Here is a 23,712-nt window from a genome sequence, read left to right as displayed (position 1 = left end):
CCACTTCATTTTGGCCCTACCCCATGCCCTTTTAAGTCCTTCCACTTGAACTAACTCACACCTCATAACATGTGTTGTACTTGGTCGGCGGCACATATAAGTCTACTCTCTCTCATCTTTTGGCCAGCTCACCTAAGTTTATTATTTCTCATCTTTTCGCCTGTTGGTACGATACCTAAATTCTCCCAAATGGATTCATTTCAAATTCTATCTCTTCTTGTCTTACCGCTCATACATCTCAACGTTTTCACTCCTCTACACTCATTCTATGAGTATATTATTTTTTGTCTGCCCAACATTCATCCCCATAGAGCAAAGCAGGTCTCACATCTATCCTATAGAACTTGCCATTCAACTTCATTGATATGCAGCGGTCACATAAAATTTCAGTTGCACATCTCCGCTTTGCCCACCCAACTCTAATTCTATGTATAACATCTTCCTTAATCTCTCTATTTTCTTGGATTATCGAAACAAGATATCGAAAGTGCGGTCTGTTTTGTACTTCCTGACTGTCAATCGTAATTACTTCCTCATCTCTACTCTTATTATTACTAAACTTGCACTCCATATAATTCTATCTTAGTCCTGCTAATTTTAAAACCTTTGGATTCTAGAGCATCGATCCAAAGTTCTAACTTTGTGTTGATTTTATTTCAGGTCTCACCAATCAAAACCATGTCATCTGCAAACAACATGCACCACAATACTTCTTCCTGTCACAAAAGCCCAAATACCATGTGAAAAATAATACGTACGGTCTCAACCACTAAAGGCCAAACAAGCCATTTTCTTCCAAAAGTAATTTGGAACAATGAAAATAGTGAGGAAAAGCTTGTTGAAGGTTTTGCTTTCTTGGTTAGCTTTTGGAGTTTTTACTTACTAACTTCAAATGCGAAGCTAGAGCACAAGAAAGAACATTTCGTTAAAAAAAAAAAAAAAAAGTATACAAAGAGACCATTTATTTTTTGACACAAATACTCTTGTCTATGAAATTTAAAATTGGGTGGTTGTAAGAGTGTCATTGACTATGCTCAAAACTCAAAAAAAAAAAAAAAATCGAACTTCATGATACAACCAAACCGTCTAATTTGACGTTTAATGACTAGGAGTAATTCAATTCTCTCGTAGTATACAATCCCTTTAGTAAAACCTGCATGCTGCTCTCTTTTACTCCTAAATTTGTAAACTTTCTAGAATACATAAATCTTATGGAGATAGAGCTGTAATACTTACCCTCTTAAAAGATAAACATTGCCTAAATCAAATCAACAGAAAAACTAACCCAATAAGAAAATATTCCCCCTCCAAGATACATCATTGTCCAGCGTGCTCCAACCCGAATGTCTTACAAAATATTCGCAAAGCCATTGCGCCGAGGTAAAACACCTAGGAGTACTTTTTTGGTACCTAATGCAACTAACCTCAATAAATAAATAAATATATACATAAACAAATAAATAAATCATAAGTATTATATTTGTTCTCGGATAATATAATGTCCAATGACTAAATGGAGATTGTCCGATTTTTTGATGGGCAGATCTAAGGGTTAAGAGACTTAAAATTATATATATATATATATATATATATATATATAATCAAAATGCTCATCCCGAGATTGTAAAGGAGACACAATTTTAGTTTTAGAAAATATTCCTAAGTAGGTCTTTTGCGACACAGAAAATACTCCTATGTGCACAGTGAGCTCCAAAAACAAGAGGCTCGAGGTCCTATTCTTTGAATGTGAAGCAAGGAAGCCATTTGAATAAAGAAGTAAACATGGAGACATGTGTTCATGGATCTGACCACTTTTACAGACATATGACACTCGTATGGAGTGTCTAATAGTGTATCCTTTTTTTTTAGACATGTTTTAGTTTTAGAATTTGGCATTTCTTTGTTTAGAAAAGTCATTCTTCAACGAATAATATTTTATTTTATTTTTTAAAAAAATATTTTGGAATAATAAAATTATTTTAGAATAAAAAAATTTATTTTCCATCGAGGGTGTGAGTGGCGTGGATATAATTTTGGATTCATACATTAAGGACCCTATTCAATAGCTATATAATAAAGATGCTACATTTTGAATTAAAAATCAGCTAATAGTTTTTACTCTTTTTCCATATTGTTATGACACAACTTTCAATTAAAGTATAATAAATTTCTAATAAATTATATTTACAAAGTTATATATTTTGGACTATTAATTTTATTTAATTTTTTTGTGATGCTTTACTATTGTTATAGCATATGAATGGTTGAATATGTAAAAGCAATGTGAACTACACATAAATTTCAAAATATGTATATATAGACATGCACATATACATATATGTCCATGTATTGTACAGACACGTCGGGTCTAGACATCATTTTTAGAGTTCATGTTTGTGACATTTGCATCCATGTCGAAAACAGACACATGTCCGCTTTTATGTATCATAGGCTACAACCCTGTCTATTGAAGTAAGCTTGCAACCATCTACACCATCCATTTATTGGGACAAAGAAAATGTTAGTACTTCTTTCAAAAGGAAACTGGGGCTTCCGAGTTTCTTTCTCTCCTTTTACCCTAGTTCCCAATCTTCCCTCTTTTCTCTCTTTGTTTAGTCATGTGGAAGATCTTCTTACTTCAAATGGAGAATCACATAGCGAGATTTAACGCTTAAAAATTGACCCTATTCTTTTTGTCTTCTATCTCTTTGTCTTTTAACACGTCTTCCTTACAAAGTAGGCTTCTCTTGTATATGGAAGATCTAAAACCTGACAGATTGATTTTTGGCAAATAAAGTGAATAGAATTGGTATTAAAGCAAATAAAAAACAAGAAAAATAAAATAAAAAATAAAATAATGCTAAAAGAATACCAATATTTTATATGGTTCACCCCAAAGGACTACATCCACAGACAAGAATACTTTCCTTCTCTCTTTTTACCCTAGTTTTCAATCTTCCATCTTTTCTCTCTTTGTTTAGTCATGTGGAAGATCTTCTTAGTTCAATGGAGAATCACATAGCCGGATGTAACGCCTAAACATCGACCCTATTCTTTTTGTCTTCTATCTCTTTATCTTTTAACACGTCTTCCTTACAAAGTAGGCTTCTCTTGTACACAAAAGATCTAAAACTTGACAGGTTGATTTTTAGCAAATAAAGTGAATAGAATTGGTAATAAGCAAATAAAAAAGAAGAAAAATAAAATAAGAAATAAAATAATGCTAAAAGAATACCAATATTTTATGTCGTTCACCCCAATCACAGACATGACAAACTGAAATCCACCATACCAGTAAGAGTACATTAATAGATTTTTAAATACAAGAGGTGCCTTACTAACTATCGTCAATACCTGGTTGAATAAGCCTTGAAGCCACTCTCCTGACCAACATCAGATGCCATTCTTCCTTCTCTTTACTTTTGATAACTATTATTAAACTCACCAAATAGAGATGCTAGAGCATCAAGAAATTGATTTTCTGTATAAAAGGGACACTACCCAAAATCTCTATAGGAACCACTTCTCTATAATAAACAAATGTATCTCTCCATACGAGGCACAAACGGACCATATCTCACACTGGAAGCTCATTTGTCTCTCTATAGGCTCCTCCTCCTTTGTACAACCCCTACCTCTCTAAAGAGAAGCTTACATTTCCCATAAAGAGACCCAAATGGGCCACACTCAATCATTTCTCCTATCTTAATATTGGATAATCGACTTACTTAAATTGTAGATAATATTATCTTTATATAATTATCGTTAGACCACAAATAGGGGATATTTCTAACATGAAGTATGGAGAGAGCTGTCTGTTAGAAGTACTTAAACAAAAATAAAACGGTGGGGCTTTTTTATGGCCATGTCCTTGTTTGCTAATTGAAAAAAGCTATTCTCCAAAACTAGAAAAATATGCAGTTGGCAATTTCCCTTGTTTGCTAACCTAGAAATGTGAAGTTGGCAATTTCCCTTTTTTGCTAACTTAGAAAATCGACCATTTCTTGTGTAAAATTCTTTGACATTGATATACATAGTTGTATTCTACAATTTTGATTTTATATGATGATTTCCGGTAATAAAGTCCATGCCTTCTCCTTTTAAATTTTTGCGTTTGATCATTGTTATTGAGAAAAGGATGTCATGGAGAGAGACCATTTGGAGGCTTCTATTCAGTAATAGAAAAATATAGATTTTGATGGAAGGGAAAGAAAGTCTTTGTTTCATTGATGTTGTGCATTTTTACTTGATTATGGTTTAGAGATCCTAAACAAAGTAAAAAAGGCTCATTACTTTATTGGTTTGATAATTTATGTTTGTGTTGTCATGCACTGATATGATCATGTCCTTTTTTGCTTAAATCACTATCTACAGTCTACAGATTATATACTATTATGAAGATAAATAAATTAGGCTCTATGAGGTGTATTATCTATGAATATGCTAGTATCCAAGGTGGGTAGCTTGATCAGAATTGTACGTACTAAGTACTACAGTGCTTAGCTCGAACTTTGCGAATGAATGCTTGTAAATTGCCAAAGGCAATTGCCGTAAGCCTTAAAGGCAAATATCATATTGGTGTGGGCTCTCTCAGGTGCTTATGTGCATAAGTAGAAATGTTTGGACTCATTAGTTATAGATTATTTTCTTTGAGATACACTATGAAAGGGTGGTTAGTGATTTGTAAAGCAGTTAAGAACATTTATATTTGGTTATTGGTGCCATTTATCTGTTGATGTGATTTACGACAATTGTAGTTATATATAATTCTTTTGCATTTGAGAGATTCAGGAGTTGTACATGGTCATCTGTGCAGCTTAAGCCCTCTGACACCTATAGAGGGCCATGATATTGATTGCTGCAAGCAAGTTCCATTCGAGATCCTGAAAAGGAGGTAATGGATGAAAGAAATTTGTGCAACACAAGTTCTCAGCCCTATAATTAGTTTACCTGTTTATGAAAAGGAATTATATGGAATTGGTGTTTTCCTATGTATTAGTTAGTCAAACTAAATAGGTACACACTAAGGTTTCACACAGTAGGCCTATTTTCTTGAGCTCCTATTACCTTGCACGCATCAATGATATACAATGAACCTATCATAGATTTACTGGTATAGCAGTAGTAGAAATAAAGCAAAAGTAGATCTATATAATGATATACAATGAACCCAGCATGGGAATCCTGTGAGACGCAATGAACCCAGCATGGATGTACTAGTAAATATTACTTGTGATATAAATAATCTATCAAAATTATGTTATTTTATAAATAATATTATTGATCAATAATATTTCTTATACAATTTAACCATAATATACAATGTAATGGTCAATGTGGGTTGTACTACTTAATCAATAATATTTATATTAAGTAATATCAGTAATACAAATTGTTGATTACATAACTGTTGAGTATATCATTAAGTACACTGAGATAATTGTGCAACCTATGTATCATGAGTTTCAACTTCCAATAGATGTGATCAAGCTAGATTTTGGTCTTTTATTTAGGCTAAATGTGTTGAAGGTGCAATTTTACTTGGTATCAACAAATTCTTCAGATTACTACATTGATGAGCATTAATATTGCTTTGTTCTGATTTGGATTTGGTGCTTAGTGCCTATGAGAAGGTATTCTTATGGTTTTGGATGGAAATATGACTTTCTTTTTTAAAAAAAATATTTGAATAGTGAATTGCTACCCTTTTTCTGCAATATGTATGTCTCACTTCGCTCGGAATGAATTGTCACACATGAAAGCTTGTTTAGCCTTTCATATGCTGTGCAGTTGGAGATTAACTTTGTAGTCAGTGGTTTGATTCACATGTCTCTTTGACCATTAGAGTTTGATTGACAAAGCTTTTAACCAACAACAAGTAAAGTGAAACTTTAAATCATAATGGGGATGGGAGCATTTCACTCTTTTGTTGTTTTGTGGTTTAAATAAACAACACCAATATCAACTTGTTAAAGAGTGAAACATCATTTATTCTATTAAAATTATTATCCTTTTGGCACTTTCAGGCCTGTTGTAGTTATCATAGGGTGATTATTTTGCTAACAAGTCAAGAGACCAAAAAAAGAGTTGGAATAGAGGTCTTAAAAGAGAAGGCATCACAGTGAGACACTTTATTCCAGTTCTAAAAAAAAACTGTATAAAATATTTTTTTACCGACAAATCTTTCGAATGTGTGAAGTTGCAAGTTCGCTAGAGTATCTCATGTTGATTTTGTATGCCAAAAAAATTGTAAAAAGAAAAAAGAAAATTGAGATTCTGATAGAGTATCTTATTCTTATTATAGTTTGTTCTTATTTAAAGGTATGGCGCCAAATTCCTCTTGCGCAAGTGCTAGTGTCAACAGTGGCTCTATAGCAGCTAATAAGGAAAGAAGTATTAGAAAAATTTCACTGTGGACCCCTAAGGCAGAGTATCACTTCATTGAGTTCTTGGTACCTGAGGTCATGAAAGGTGGGCGGGCTTGTGAAAGGATGCATGGTCCCAAATGGCAGAGGCGATGAAATAACAGTTTGGTGACTTGTATGTCGTAGATAGACTCAAGAGCAAGAAAAGATGGTTCTTGGAGTGTTACGAGGAAGTAAATAAACTTCTTGATCAATTAGGTTGGAGTTATTACGAGAGTACGAGAATGGTACAAGCAGATCCTAAGTTATAATCCCAATTGATAGCGGTGAGTAAAATAAAGTGTTATTGTTATTGAATGTATTTATCTATATGTATTAATGTAATGGCGTAACAACAAGAATATTTGTGAGGTACTTACAGACTAATGATTGGGCTAAGAAGTAACGTAAGAAGGTTGTACCCGAATACTTCAACGATCTGGAGAAGATATTCGGCGAAGGTGCAACTAATGTCACATTTTCTGGAGTAGGAGGTGACCTTATTTCAAAAAAGGTGGCCTCAAATAGCACCCCGAAAGGACTAATATGGATGGTGCCGACACACCTTCAATTGATGTGACCCCATCAGTGTCGCGAGAAGTGATGGATGTTGAGGACTCTGGTTCATCCTCTTCCGATGCTGCAATGTCCTCTAGGTCAAAAAGGTGCACAATATCCAACGGCCACGCAGACAAGGAAAAAACAACCTACGACCAATAGGATTATGGTAGGTGTCATATCCATGTTGGTATCTAACTTCAAGTATTGGATGACTAACAAGACCAAGGAGGATCCTTAATTGGTTGTTGAAGAGCAAAGAATGAAGCGCAATGAGGAATGCACATAGATGGCCGAAACCATGTACGAGTGTGGCGATATTTCTATTAGAGTCTTCTTAAATTCCAAGCAAGTATTTTTTTCTTAGGCATCAAAAACCCAGAACTAAGCAAGACCTTTCTTGAGGATGAGACGAGGCCCTTCCTATGAGCTTACATCATAGTGCTTTATGGTTTAGAACAATTTCATTTTTTTGTTATGATGTCAGAACAATATCCCTTTTTTGTGTATAGATCCTGTTATGGTGGCTAAACAATATCACTTTTTTGCATATGGATGGTGTGTTATGGTGGCTGAACAATATCCCTTTCCTGTGTATGGATGGTGTATTATGGCGGCTAAACAACATCCATTTCTTGTCTATGGATGGTGTTTTATGGTGGAAGAATAATTTACTTTTTATGTTGGAAGAACAATTTTGTTGAGCTTGTATAGATAGTTGATGGACGATAACTATTCTCTTTATGGATGCTCTAGAGATGACAATTACTTTGATTGCCTTATTGATGGTTTATGGATGACAATTGCTTTAAGTACTTTATGGATGGTTTATGTAAATTCTTTGTTTGGTTTTGGATGGTTGTATCATTATTTCATTTGCTATTACAATAATATTCAACAAAAAAATAGCAATATTTCATGTAGTTATGGACCCCCAAGAACAGGAGTACTATGTCATATTTACTACCTTGTGTGTAATGTGGTGTACGACATATTTGTATATAAATAACCAAGTGAGATGGCAGCGGGTGCATACCTCAATCCTAACAGGGGCTAAGTATGTCGAGTACTTACTTGCGGGCATCATAAAAATGCTTTGATAAGTTGCAGATGGAGAAGGTTGCCTTCTTTGATCTATGTAATATTCTAAAGGAGAAGTCGCTTATTACGAACACTAAACACTTAACTGTTGAGAAACAAATAGCAAATTCTTAAGGACCTTAATACATGATCAACGAAATAGGGTGGTCCAAGAACGCTTCCAGCACTCTGGTCAAACTATAAGTTTCTATTTTCACATAGTATTATTGGTGGTCAAACAATTGGAATCCATGTTCCTATAACCTGTGAGCAATGAAACACCTACGCACATTGCAAATGACAATGAGAGATTTTATCCATATTTCAAGGTAATCTAATATTGAGTCATTCATAAATAGGTACAAACATATATAATGCTTTTTATAATGCGGCTTGTCATTGGATTTCTAACAGGACTGTGTAGGAGCTACTGATAGGATGTATATCCCGGCACGAGTTAGGAGTATCTTACATAAATGCTTTCAAAATAGGAAGCACCGGTTGTGTTGGGGAAGGAGGCCAACGCCAGTTGTATTGGAGAAGGAGGCCAGCACCGGTTGAGTTGCTCAGTGCCGGTTGGGTTGTCCAGCGCCGATTGTGTTGAAGAAGGAGGCCAGCGCCGGTTGTATTGGAGAAAGAGGCCAGCGCCGGCTGAAACGAGGGGAAGTGTACTAGCGCTAGAGAGGCCAGCACCGGCTGTGTCTCTGACATTCATGAGTTGGAGGTGACACTTGTTTAATGCATGCTAATGTGGGTGCCGCTTATCCAGATTTTGAGCCTCCTTGGTGACACTTGACCAGTCACCCCAAACATGAGAGTACTAAAGCCTCTTCTCTTACCCACACCCCTCATTCTTACCCCTCTCTCTCTCTCTCTAAGACACAAAGTGGAAGAAGTGACTTTGTGAGCAGCCATTCTTGGGCGGGTGAGAGCTGTGAGCAAAGGTTGGAGAAGGCCCCATTGTTAATTAGGTAAGTGGATTCATTACCCTTGTATTGGAGTCATGGGAATGTATGGAAACTTAGGCATGTGAATGAGCAATAGAAGAGTATGTGATGTAGAAAACCTTACGCATTTTTCAATGGAAATTTGGGGTTTTTGTTTTATGATAATGATGAGTGTAAGTATGGAGTTGTGATTCTTAGATTATATAAGAAATGCATGTTGTGTTCATATTGTGGGAGAATGGATGTTATCATGTTCTCCATTACGAAATGGTGGTTATGGAATGCAATCTTGACACATGTTAAATGAAACCATGAAATTTTAAGAATATGTGTGTTCTTGAACGAGGCTTTTGAACGGCCAAACCGATTAACCTCCAACTACTATTGTTGGAACGATACACGAGCTTAGTAAAATGTTTGTTTTTTCCCACTGTTGAAATTCTTTACAAAAATGAAGTTATGCTTCAAAATGGGAGGGTATGTCACTGTGGACTGTTTCCCTGGATTTTCATTAATAACACTATATTTATGGATTTTAACTAACCAAACGATGTCCATTTTTGGCCAAACCATAGCTATTTGAAATATCTTTGAATGGGCTAAAAGTTGCATGAAGAAAATATTTTGAAAGTTTCTTTAGATTGAAAGCTATACTTTATTTTATGAAGGTATGTTGCTGTGAGCAGTATTGATAAAGTTCAGAACTATCACCTTGTTGGCCCAAACTTTTGAACATCCAAATGGAGTCCAAATACTTCCAAATTGGGCTTGTTGGAAAGATATATGTCTTGGCTCGAACTTTGACTTTCAAATGATCTTAAAAAATTTTCACAGTTTGGAAGTTATAGTGATGTGAAGCAGGGTACGTCACTATCCACTGTGCACAACAGAGGACAGCTAGTTAAGCCTCACCTTCTCGAGCCATTGAGAAGGTGCTTGAAAAAGGCATATGGAACTGGATGGTAGAGTACATGGTAGGTAATTATGGGAATTTTTATGACTTGGAACGGCTGAATAGTAAATTTAAGTAGTTTGTTTCAATGTACATAGAAGTAGAACAACTTATGAGACAACCAGGTTTTGATTGGAATGAGGCTATTCGAATGGTGACTGCCGAACCAGCCGTATGGGCTCAGTTTATAGTGGTGTGTTGAAACGCAATATTGTATGTTTCTTTGTGGATTTGCAAGTTTTAGTGCGATGTTCACTATACATAAGTGTGTTCTACTTACATGAGTTTAGTTTTGCGAAAAAGTATAAAGGCAAGTCTTTGCTTGTATACTTCAACGAATTGGAGAAGATATTTGGCACTGAAGCAAGGGATGGGTCAGATTGAAGCCATGTGGAATGGGGAAGAAATAGGTGTTGATGTCTTCCTAGAGGCATCTCGACATTTCAAGGCTATCTTCCTAGGCATCCAGTCTTTGCTTTCATTAAAGTTCTAATTGTTGTATTTTTGCTTTTTAATGTTGGGACCAATATGAGATAGGCACCGATGCATGAGTGGTGAATGTATGTCACTAAGTTGTGTTGAAGCTATTACAAGTTATTGTTGAATGGGCTAGTTTTGTATATGGTTTTATAGGATGCATGAATTGTGAATGTGTGTTTGTATGTTTTGCTCAAGCTATTACAGGTTATTGTTGAATGAGATTTTCTTTTTTGAGGTTGGATATAGATGCATAAATGGTAAATGTATGTCACTAACTTATGTTCAAGTTATTACATGTTATTGTTGAATGAGTTGGTTTTGTATATGGTTATATATGGCTTCATGAATTGTGAAATTGTGGTTGTAAGTTTCGCTAAAGCTATTATCGGTTATTGTTGAATGAGATTTTTTTTTTAGGTTGGGATATGGATGCATGAGTGATGAATGTATATCACTAAGTTGTGTTCAAGCTATTAGAGGTTATTGTTGAATTGGCTGGTTCTGTATATAGTTGTATAAGGATGCATGAATTGTGAATATGTGGTTGTATGTTTCGCTGAAGCTATTACAGCTTATTGTTGAATGAGAGTTTTTTTTGAGGTTGGGATATGGATGCATAAGTGGTGAATGTATGTCACTAAGTTGTGTTCAAGCTATTACAAGTTATTGTTGAATGGGTTGGTTTTGTATCTAGTTGTATATGAAAGCATGAATTATGAATGTGTGGTTGTATGTTTCGTTGAAGCTATTATAGGTTATTGTTGAATGAGATTTTTTTTTAGAGGTTGGGATATGGATGCATGAGTGGTGAGTATATGTCACTCAGTTGTGTGAAAATTATTGATGTCTTATGGGTGTGATGTACCCCAGTAATTTCTTGGTGGTTGGTTCCTTTACTAGTTGTTGGTGGCTGGTTCCTATACTACTCTTTGACAAATTATTAGGCTTCTGCCAAAAAGTGCTAAATTATTAGGCAAACAATAGCACAATCCAATTGAATACAGGAAACCATGTCGATAATTGCCATGACCGGTGAAATATATGAGTGTGCACATGTGTGTGTGTGTGTATATGAGAGAGAGAGAGAGAGGGTGTGTGTGTGTGTGGGGAAGGGGGGGGGGGGGGGGGGGGGGGTACTTGAGTTTGTATAGCATTGGGGTTTCACATCTCACTGTCGTAGTTGGTTAGATAAAAATGAAGAACATGTCATTATTTACATATATATTCTACAGTATGCACCTTGTTGTGTGCCTCCAAAATCTAAAGTCAATTTATACAGAGAAGTTGCATATGTTTGAGGCAGGGTTGACAACTCAGATGATCCACACTCCATTACTAAACAATTGCTCATTGACCATGCAAATATTTGGTTATGTACATACTAGAGAGAGAAAGATTGTTTTTCTCCAATGTTTTAGTAGAAATGCAAATTTTGGTTTCAAAGAGGGAGAACCACTATTATGAAAATGGAGAGAGAGAGAGATATTCAGTTTAAGAAGAAAGGCATCGACTACCTACTTATGAGATTTAAACACCTATTCCACTTCATAATTGTACTGTGACAACAAATTATAAACCCACAATAGTCAAGAAAATATATTTATTTCAATTTTAACTTGGTTTGCAATTACAAGTTTTGAGACATATTATTAAGAAACAATATTAACTATTTGGTTATGGTTATATATCAAAATATGAAATAAAGTTCATAATAATAGTAATAATAATAATTAAAACGTTGGGATGGAATTAGGAGATTAAGAATGTCATAAATTTCATTCATAAATTTTCTCCATATCACTTTAAAAAATAAATAAACTGTTCAAACTGGGTTGACAAGTCTCCAGTTCAAAAGTTCTAGGGTAAATCAAACACAACTACCTAGAACTTCTTCAACATTTCAGCAGATAATCAAACACAATACCCAGAACTTTCTTAACATTCTAACAGGTTATCAAATACAGTACTCATAATTTATTTAAACATTCTAGAAAAAAACATTCAACTTTCCAAAAATTTAAAAAACATTCAACTTTCCAGAAGATATCTTTAAGAAAAACAAATATGCCCTAACTCTCCCCCAAAGTTTACCATGCATGTTAGAGAGAGAGGAATGAGATCGTAGTGAGAGATAGAAGAAGGTAGTGAAAGGTTAGAGAGAAAGTGAATGTATAGAGAGGTTGAGTGAAAAGAAGGTTAGAAGGAGAGAATTTTGGAAAAGGAAGTAACTAGATACGTTTCTTCTCACCAAGTATTGTGACGATATTCACCATCCAAAATTAATCGACCATTAATGAGGCTGTAGCCCTGCTTTTTAGAGTGTGGCTTCAACTTTATCATAACATTTCCCTATTGTCATGGTTTGCATAAGGAATTGAGACTATTTATCTTTAGCACATGGATGTCTCAATCATTCTTGTTCTTTAAATTTCAAAATAGGTGGTTGTAAGAGTGTCATTAAATAGATATAAATTTCAAAAAAAAAAATTTATTTTGTCCGACTTTGTGACTCACTCCAAGCCATCCAATTTGACGTCTAATATGTAAAAATGATTGTGACCTCCATATACAAAGATAAATGATATCTTTGAAGACAATCCCTTTACATACGACTGAGGCCCTAAACAATCAAAGAAAGACACACCTTTAAATGGTGTCGAAAGATGTTGTTTCACTACTGAAAATCTTTGTGATGAACTAAAAGTTTATTTTTATACCTGATTATAAAATAAGCTTAAAAAATATTGTAGATCGAACATATCAATGGACACTTAAAAATATTGAAATTTGACTGTCTAGATAATGCATTACAAAATGTACTATTTTCATGACTTGAAATCTATTTCTTTCATGTCCATACAGCTTGAGGTCGAGATGATCGATTTGAGATTTTTTGAGCATCAAAACAACTTCTTCTAGTGAAATTTTTAGGAGTGTCTTAATTTGTTTGTTTAGGGCCTCAACCTTGTACACACTTTTTCCTTTTCCCTGCATTTCCCTATAATGTCATCACTAAAATTACGGTGAGGTTTATATAAGGCTCCCTTCGTATAATATAGAAGTGGCACACACCTCTAAAATTTACTTGGAGATATATTTTAAGTATGGGAAACACTTGAATATCTATTGTTACACTTAATTATAAAATTGAATTTTTCAAAAATAGTACAAATCGAATATATTTATAAATATTTGAAAATCTTGAAAACAGACGGCTCACATAATTTATCATAAAATATAATATTTTAAGGACTTGAAATTCTTTTTTTCTTTATGTACACACATCTCGAGGTCGAGATGATCAATTAGAGGGTCGTCCAATGTGGGAACATTCTCTTCTAGAAACGTTTTGAGGTGCACCTTACTTCATCAAGTATAGGGTTGCAACCTCATATAAATTTTTACCTAAAACTAAGGCCAAAAGATATTGTACTCCTGTGGGTGCATAATGTCCATTTGCTCCCTCAGGCAAAACCCCACCTAGAATTAATTTCAGGACCCCAAAATTTGGAGAATTAAGCTTTTCAACCCAAAGATTAGCCTCAATAAAAAAAAACCTTTCTTAATTGCACTCTCTATACATTGGAAAAAAAAATTAATGCCTCTCGATTGAATAGAGACAATCCAATTTTTAGATTATGAGATTTAAGTATTAAAAAACTCAAATTTCAAAATTTTTATTTTGAAAATAATTATCTAATAATTCGGTTCCCAAAATTTCAAATCGAAAAAATCCTTCTTAATAAATCTCCTAAATCTCCTAGCTGAGGCAGCAGAAGTAAACTACACTCTCGAGGAATAACAGTATACAATGCCCAAAATTAAGAGCGTGCGCTTTCAAGGTTCTTTCATGAATTGGTGAAACCTGTGAATTTAATCACTCGAAACCACACACGGATTTCTTCATTAAAGCCATCTTGGGTGGCATTCTCAGTTTTGGAAAAAGTTTATAAATGGTTCAACCGTATACTGTACGAGTAAGGGCACCTAAAAAATCCACTATAGGAGGTTGTTCCTATGCTGCAAAACTCTCAAATCGATCATCTCGACCTCGAGATTCATAGATATGAAAAAAAAAAGGGATTTTTAATCCTAAAACTAGTTTATCTTCTAACACATTATCTAGACCGTCAATTTTTAAAGTTTTTAAATGTACATAGATCTGCTCGATCATCACCATTTCTAGAATTTTAGATTTTATAATTAGGGACAACAATAGATTGTCATATCATTCCAAGGCTTTGCGGCACCGTAACTGCATTTTTGACATTGTTTTGACGGTACTTACTTCAATAGTATAAGGTTGACACCTTATACAAACCTCACCCCTCAGCTTTTGAAACCAATTACTCTAATTGTATTTATGTCAACCCCTTTTTCAAGTTCTCTATTAGAAAATTTTCACTCCGTTCAAAGTGGGTTCCACATGTGAAGCAGGTATGCTTAATGCCTAAGCTTAGGGCTAGAAAATTCAAGCATAAACTTTTGGATTGCGCTTCAAAATTACTAATAACCAATCAAGATCATGACCTGTATGTCAACACAAAAAACTAAGTCTTTGTGATGATCATTTCTTGTGGAACATAACCAAAACCAACTCCTTGATTCAGTGCTCAGTCTAGATTTACTGTTTAAGTTTGGAATTTACTGTTTCAGTTCATTTTAGAAAACAAGATATCAAGTTTAATTTAGACTGCTTACGATTAAGGAAAAATATGTAAACAGACCATTTACTTTTCATACTATAACATACTAGAAGGTCACAATCACTCTTGGCTGTTAGATTTCAAATCCAGCAGCTGTGAGTGTGTCATTGACCTAACTCAAAATAAAAAATAAAAAATAAAGAATTTCAACTTTATAACACACCCAAGCCATCCAATTTGACATCTTATGACAATAGTAATTATGACCTAACAAAAAATAAATAGTATCAGAGTATGAAATCCCTTTAATTGAAATTCAGTTCCTCGTAATATTGATTTAACAGAGTCTCTGGTTCTAGTAATGATCAGGTAGTGGCTGCATAACAAATAAATGTTTATACACAACACATTAGGGAATAAATAAGAAGATTTAAAACACAAATTAATTTGGGATTGTGTAGTATGATGGTATTCGACATACTGTTTGGGCGGAGAGTAGATCCTGAACAATCCATAATTAGCCACGAACATTTGAGATGTGTTGTTTGATGTTTGGATCCATCAAGTATGTCATGTTTAATTTCTCATATCTTTACATAAATAGCTAAAATTACTATTTAAATTATATTTTTGTAAATTTATATCATAAGAAACATTAAATATTGATATAAGAAGGTCAATATCACTTTTAGCCATCAGATGTAAAATCAGATAGCTAGGATGCATGTGAAAGTCCAAGAAAAATTATTCTAGGCATTGAGCATGTTAACAGCACAACCCCAACAATCAAATCTCAAATCCTCTGGCGGTAAATGTGACGTGCTTGTAACAAAGGTAAACTCGAGTGCCTTATGGCATATATTTTTATAAAAGGACACGGTTTCTATGCAGCCAACTCACATATTGTAGAAATGCAGGCTTGGCAATAAATATTTTTTTAAAATATAATTTGATTTTACTTTTTAGAGAATATATAATCTTTAATATGGAGATCATGAATATAAAATAAAAATAAAAAAATGAAAACTAGAAATAATAATTATATTAAGAAAACATGTGGACCGTTAGTTATAATTATTTTTAGATGAACTACATATTTGCATTCATCTTTAAAATGGATGCTTTATACCTCTGGACTGCATATTGTAGAAATGCGGCCTAGCCTATATTAAAGAATTTTCTTTTATAAAAATATATACCATAAAATCATATACTTTTGATACATGGAGATCACAATTATTATTAACTGATGTGGAATCAACTGGTTGGGGATGCGTCATTGACTAAACATAATGTTTAAAATAATTTTTCTCCAAGGTTACAACACACTTCAATCCATTAAATATCACATCTAATGACTAAGAATGATTTTTGTCTTTGTAACAAAAATAAATGGAAAACTTGTTTATATGCTAGGGATAGTGTATTTGCGTCACCTGAGGTATAAATTATCTATCTAAAATAAATGGAAAACTTGTTTATATGCTAGGGGTAGTGTATTTGCGTCACCTGAGGTATAAATTATCTATCTAAAATAAATGGAAAACTTGTTTATATGCTAGGGATAGTGTATTTGCGTCACCTCAGGTATAAATTATCTATCTAAATATAGATATACGTGATGGCCCTTCCAAGAAAAAGGTAAATCAATAGCTTAAATATAAATGTGGCAATGGGCGAGGCTAGACTTGGCCTTAGCCTAGCCCTTGTCTCTTAGGGCCAACCCAAGCCCGGCCCTAACCATGTTAGGGTTGGGCTAAGCAAAAATACAAAACAAAATCATGAAAAAAAGAGGGCAGGGCAGGCATGACACTGTCCCTAACCTGTCCCTCGATTCACAGTTTGTCGGTGAAGCCCTACTTTTTTAGGATCAGATCGACCAAACTGGGTTGTGCCTCCAAGCCAATTGCCAACACCACTCCAATATTTCCTTCTAAAAATATCATTTTTTAATTTTTTTTTACATATTAATGATCTCCATATCCGCTTGTACATTTCTTAAAAATCAAAGTCAAAATTTATTTATAAAATAGATTATTAAGAATGACTGCATTTCTATGTATGAATCCGGGTATTCATAAAAATTGTGTCCAAAGTAAATATTTTCATAGTGTACAATCCATAGATTATTAAGAAGGTCCGCATTTTTATGTATGAGTCCGGGTACTCATAAAACATGTGTCCAATGTAAATATTCTCATAGTGTATTATCCATTTTTTTATGGACCCGGTTTTTATGCAGCGAAGCCCACGTATGTAGAAATGCGGGCTTCTTAATAAATCTATATTTGAGAGGGATTTTAAGATTTAATTTTTAAAGACATGTGATCATGAATATGAAAAAATAAATAAATTTTAAAAATAAAAATAATAATTCTAGTAAGAAAACATTTGGATTGTTAGTTTCTATTGTTTTTAGATGAAACAGCTACTTACCTCCATCTTTAAAATAGATGCTTTAACACTTTCTAGACTTCATATGTAGAAATGCGATCCTACCATATGCAGTCCATAGGTCTAAAGCATCCATCTTAAAGATGGATGTAGATAAGTTATCTATCTAAAAACAAATGTAACTAATAGTCCAAATGTTTTCTTAATATAATTATTATTTCTAGTTTTCATTTTTTTTTTCATATTCATGAATTCCATATTAAAGATTATATATTCGCTAAAAATTAAGATAAAATTATATTTAAAAGATAGGGGAATGATTTCATGTAATGATATAGTAATATAATGCAACCACACTTCTAGAAAACTATATTTAATGCATTTGTATGACCTCAAATTTTGCACACGCACTCCCTTCATCCCAATAATCGATACCAAAAAAATAAAACTCTAGCTATAGTCAAAATGAGCAAAATGAGCGCCCTCTAACAATAAATCTTGACCATCTATTTGGTGAATTTCAAGATGTAGACCTTTACAAATTCAAAATCAATTTGTTATTGTTTAGCATTGTTAATCTAATGATACTAAAGCAATATAAAAATTTTAGAAACAAAAAAAATACTTTTAAGTCTTGATCTAAGCATCTCATTAAAACAGACGAATTACATTAGTTGTGCTAAAAAAACATATTTTGGGGGTGTATTTTTAAATTTTTCTTTTTTGTGATTGTTCATTAAATTGAAACAATGTATATTTAAAAATTGAGGTTAAACAAATGGGTTTAACATAGCTTTTAAAAGTTGTTGCATTATATTACTATACAACTGTAGTATGAAATCCCTCCTATTGCCAAGCCGCATTTCCACAATATGCGGGCTGGCCGCATAGAAACCGGGTCCATATACTTCCCCCCGATGAGTGTAGTTCCAAATTAACAATTCCGAAAGAGAGTTGAAGCGATTAATTAAAAAGTTCGGCTGCGGGACCCAAACTCTGCCTGCCCGTCACTCTCTTATAACACAAGCAACGACTCTCTCTCTAAGATTTGTCAATTAGTACGCAGGGTTAGAGAGAGAAAGAGAGCGAAGCCGTTGCTGAAGAGAGAAGGGAGGGGAGGGGACCGAACGAACACAGTTGAGGAAGTTGAAGGGGAAGAGAGAGAGAGAGGGGGGGCAAGCGTTAATGGCAACGATTCTCGTTCTGGTTCTCTCTTGAACTTTGATTTTATGCGTCAATTGTTGCAGGGAGGCCATTGAAGTTTGAAGTTTAAACAGATCGAGGAAACAACGCCAGCTTCATTCATTCCATGACCTAGTTCAGACACATGTAAGAGATTCTCCCCTCTCTCTCTCTCTCTCTTCCTCTTTCTCTCTCTTTTAGCCTCTGAGCGATCGAGGAAACAGCGCTGGCTTTATACATTCCATTTACAAAATCAACCCACGTGTGCCCGGCGCTGCATTGATCACTCTTCACGCTCTCTGAACTGCTTCTCTCTCTCTCACTCGTCACGCTCTGTGCACTCCCTCTCCCTCTCTCTCTCTCTCTCTCTCTCTCTCTCTCTGTCACTTAGTCAAATCGCCATCCTCTCTGAAGCGCCCCCTTCTCTCTCTATGCCGCCTCTTTAACATTTCCCACTCACTGAACCGCTCTCTCTCTCTCTAGAATATCCTTTTCTCTCTACCTCTCTCTCTAACTAAACTGCTCTGTTATCTCTTTCTCAGTTAGGGATTTGACTGATTTTTCCACTTTTCCCCCTTTTGCCTCAACCTCTGTTTCGTGTTTTCCTCCCCCTGTTTCTCTCTCTCTCAGCAACAACAAACACCATCATCCAGATCATCCAATCCCCTCACGCTCGCACCGATCCTGCTCCCTATTTCACCCTAGTTTAGTGTTTCTCTCTCTAGAACTCTCCTCCATCTCGATTCCCAGGGTTTCTCTCTCTAACGCCTCACCCCTTTCTCTCTCTAAAAATGCCCACCGATCTGACCTAATCTGAACCCTCCCACACTGTCTCTCTTTATCAGATCATGCCGTCCTCTCTCCAGGACAGCTTCCCCTCAACCCCAGGCAAAGTGAAGATCGATCGGAGTCACTACAATCTCAGCCGTCAGATCAACCGGTGGCTCTCTTCCTCGGCAACCCTCGTGTTCTGGTCCCTCTTCCTCCTCGCCCTCACCGCCTCCTTCGCCTGCCTCAAAACCTCATTCACCGTCCCGCAGAGCCATGCCCGTGGCGCCACCACCGCTGCCGCCTCATGGGGCGGCCCTGCCTGGGAGAAGCAGCTCCGCCGATCCTGCGAAACCCGTCGCGCCAACGCCCAGGTCGTCTTGGTCACGGGCGCCGCCGGCTTCATCGGAACCCACGTCTCTCTGGCTCTGAAGAAACGAGGCGATGGGGTACTAGGGCTCGACAACTTCAACGATTACTACGACCCGTCGCTGAAGCGTGCTCGCCAGTCGCTGCTGGCGCGGCATGGGATCTTCGTGGCCGAGGGGGACATCAACGATGGTGCGCTCCTCTCCAAGCTCCTTGACTTCGTGCCCTTCACCCATGTCATGCACCTGGCCGCGCAGGCCGGTGTGCGCTACGCCATGGAAAACCCTAATTCCTATGTCCACAGCAACGTGGCGGGGCTGGTGTCCCTGCTGGAGGCTTGCCGCAAGGCCAACCCTCAGCCCGCGATCGTGTGGGCTTCGTCGAGCTCGGTGTACGGGCTCAACAGTGAGGCGCCGTTCTGTGAGGCAGACCGGACGGACCGGCCGGCCAGCCTCTACGCCGCCACCAAGAAGGCCGGAGAGGCCATTACACACGCCTACAACCATATATACGGGCTATCGGTGACCGGGTTGAGGTTCTTCACCGTTTATGGACCTTGGGGGCGGCCCGACATGGCGTATTTCGCCTTTACAAGGAACATTTTGCAGGGTAAAGCCATCACCATTTACAGGTAGCCATCTTCTCTCTGCTAAAAAAGAGGAGAGCGCATTGGCCAGCTTACTCCATGGCCGAAAGGCCTGTATTTTTTTCATTTCAGATTTTAGGTCTCAGGCGTCGTGTGAAAAATATAAAATCAATTCCCTTGGGCAAAAGATTTCAGTAGAATTACAAGATGTATTTTCAATGATACCTTACCAGAAAATATGTTACAAGTACCCAAATATTTTAATATTTGATCCAAACTTATAGGCTAATACAGGCTAAGGGGAGTACAAAAAGTTTCAAATAACTAAATCTCTTGAATGTTTTAGGGACATTTATGTAAATATCTACTATATTTTTAAATTTTGAAAATATTTTCCAATATTATCACTTTTTTTAGGATACAGTTTCTACGAGTCCAGGTAGAAATTAGTCACCTCTTAAAAATTCTATTTTTTGAGATGGATTTTTTGCCTTAATTTTTAAGGAGATGTAATCTCTAACATGGATTATGAATATAAAAAATAAATAAATTTTAAAAATTAGAAATAATAATTTTATTAGGGAAACAATTAGTTCGTTAATTTTACTTGTTTTTAGATGGACCACCTATTTGCATTAGATGGATGCTATATACCTTGGGACCACATATTGTAGAAACGCATATTGTAGAAATGTGGTCCAGACAGCAGGAAATAATTTTTTTTTTTTTTTTTTTAATATATAGCATTTCAGTTTTATTTTTTTCAATACCTCTAATTTTACTCAATTTTTAGGTGTCACTTTGACCACAATATACTAGTAAAAAAATACAAAAAATTAATTTTAAATAAATAAAATGACCTAAGCACCCTAAAATGTTATATGGTTGTTTGGCAATTTTATTTTTATTTAATTATTTTTATATTTTTACATATGAAGAGTGGAGAGAAGAAGTATAAACACACAGAATTTGAGCTCAATTCGATTTTTAGAAAAAGGATAAAATTGAAATATTAGACATCTTTCTAAAAATGGGACATAAAATATAAATTTTTATTTTTAAAATTACAAAATATCGGCAGTATTAAGGTAAAAAGTGGTTTAATGCGACGCATAACTACATTTGCATCCCTGAGGCATCACCACATCCATCTTAAGCATAGATGTGGAATTGTTTTCTTTCTAAAAAGGGTTATGTCAAAGCAAACGGTTAATAAAATTTCTTTCAAATAATTATCGTTTTTAATTTTTAAAATTTATTTATTTTTTATGATATCTATTTTAGAGATTATAATATCTATTTTAGAGATTATATATACCTAAAATATTTGATGAAAAAATCTATGTCAAATAATAGATCATGGAGAAGGGACACATATCGATGAGTCCTAGGTCTCATAAAAAGTGTCCTTAGATTTGCTGATATCAATGTATTTGGATATTTTTAGGATAATTTTAAAGGGGTGCAGTTTGTATAGGGCTGATGCTCTAAAAAAATCAAATTAGAGCCCACCTTCTAAAAAAATATGGTTTCAATAATGAAAATCTTTGACTGATCTAAAAATATATTTTTATATTTAATTATAAAATTTAAAGTTTCAAAAATAATGTTAGATCGAACGAATCTATAAAAACTTGAAAATTGATGGTCCAAATATACATTACCGAATGCAATATTTGCAAAACTTGAAATCTATTTTTTTTTCTCATGTTCATGCATCTTGATGATGCATCTTGATGTTGAGATAATCAATTCGAGGATATTTAGACATCAAAACAACTTGAAGTGGGTTCTAATCTAATTTGATTGTTTAGAGTAAAACTCTATATAAACTTTTATCCTAAGCTTTTCTCCTAGAAGTATTTGAGTAAGAAAAAAAAAGAAAATGCAAAGTAATAGGACATTTTAAATTAGATTAGAGCAAACCTATATATAAACTTTTCTCCGAAGCTTTAACCCGAGAGGTATTTGAGTAAAAAAAAAAAAAAGAAAATGCAAATTAATAGGACATTTTTAAGATATCTCTGCTAAATAAAAATTAAAAAGTTTAATGATTACGTGAATTTTTTGACCTCTTAGATGCAATTCGCCATTTTTATTTTTTGAGTAGATGATGCGCACACACCAATCAGGGCTCAAACACGGACACCTGTGACTTAAACGATTTAATTATGTGAACAAAGGGCACGCGGCGGGGCCGAGCTGGCGCGTGACTTCACCTACGTTGACGATGTGGTGCGCGGGTGCGTTGCTGCGCTCGACACGGCGCAGCCGAGCACGGGCAGCGGTGGGCGCAAGCGCGGTAGCGCGCAGTACAGGATCTACAACTTGGGCAACACGACGCCGTTGAGCGTGCCTCAGCTGGTGAGCATACTGGAGCGGCACTTGCGGGTGAAGGCCACCAGGAACGTTGTGGAGATGCCTGGCAACGGGGATGTGCCCTTCACCCATGCCAATGTGACCATGGCTAGGTTGGAGCTCGGCTACAAGCCCACCACGGATTTGCAGGCGGGGTTAAAGAAGTTTGTGAAGTGGTACCTTAATTACTATGGTTATGAGCATAACGGAAAGGGCAAGATTTGATTGGGAAATATATTTCTCTCTCTCTCTCTCTCTAACACGCACTCTCTCTCTCTTTGAGATCTCTGGACTTGGAGCATTGGTTTATTAGGTGTTTTTTAGGCTAATATAAATTCATTTCTTTGGTAAGTAAAATGGGAAAGTCGAGGAATAAAAATGTTTCAATAAGTTTTGGACATTGTAGCACTTCTTTTGTGTCATACACGAAATCGCTATAGTGTTAGGAGAGAAACAAGTTCCCTCAAGCAAATACGAGAGAAATGATTTTAGGCTACTATAAATTCATTTCAGGGAAAGTAATGGGTCGTCTTATTCTATTAGGGATTTATTTTTCTGTAGCAAATGGGGAAGGTTTCTATGCTTCCTCTACAGCACAGAAGTACTATCTTTCTTTTATCATCCAGATGGTCAATTTTGATCAAGAGAGCCACTCACCATTTGATCTTTGATCCGATGTCTCAAAATATTTTATTTTTTATAAAATTGTATGAATATGAAATTTAGTACGGGCCATCTTCTCATTGGGGCGCATTTCTAAAAAAATATTAAAAATTAATTTTTAATAAAATATAATGACCAAAATATCCCTTGAAACTTTTAGGAATATCTTGGTTATTTTATTTTATTAAAAATATTTTTTTTTATATTTTTTGTTAGTGCAAGTTTAATAGAGGAATAGATGTTTAAAATTTGGTGTCAAAATAGTTTATAGGAAAAAAATTAAAGTAAAATAGTGTAGAGATCACATGGTGATTGGGGCAATTTT

At 35.2% G+C, this 23,712-nt stretch overlaps 1 protein-coding gene across 4 annotated transcripts; it reads left to right on the top strand.

Annotated features, from left to right (window-relative positions):
• Window positions 1–18,522: 18,522 nt before the first annotated feature.
• Window positions 18,523–23,124, top strand: LOC18442770 (UDP-glucuronate 4-epimerase 1). 4 transcript variants are annotated; one of them, XM_011628191.3, is made up of 3 exons: window positions 18,523–18,790; window positions 19,489–20,411; window positions 22,550–23,124. In XM_011628191.3, exons 2-3 carry the CDS (start codon window positions 19,492–19,494, stop codon window positions 22,947–22,949), a joined length of 1,320 nt encoding a protein of 439 aa, XP_011626493.1. In that variant the 5' UTR covers window positions 18,523–18,790; window positions 19,489–19,491; the 3' UTR covers window positions 22,950–23,124. The 4 variants fall into 4 exon arrangements, with proteins under 4 accessions (XP_011626493.1, XP_088717038.1, XP_020528354.1 ...); XM_088860912.1 differs by having other exon boundaries at window positions 22,477–23,124; XM_020672695.2 differs by having other exon boundaries at window positions 19,274–20,411.
• Window positions 23,125–23,712: the final 588 nt, after the last annotated feature.

The sequence above is a fragment of the Amborella trichopoda genome, chromosome 1 (assembly GCF_054954075.1).
Source record: "Amborella trichopoda isolate Santa Cruz 75 chromosome 1, AtrichopodaSantaCruz75HAP2 v2.0, whole genome shotgun sequence".
Lineage (NCBI taxonomy): Eukaryota > Viridiplantae > Streptophyta > Magnoliopsida > Amborellales > Amborellaceae > Amborella > Amborella trichopoda.
This window is presented reverse-complemented; position numbering and strand designations above follow the sequence as displayed.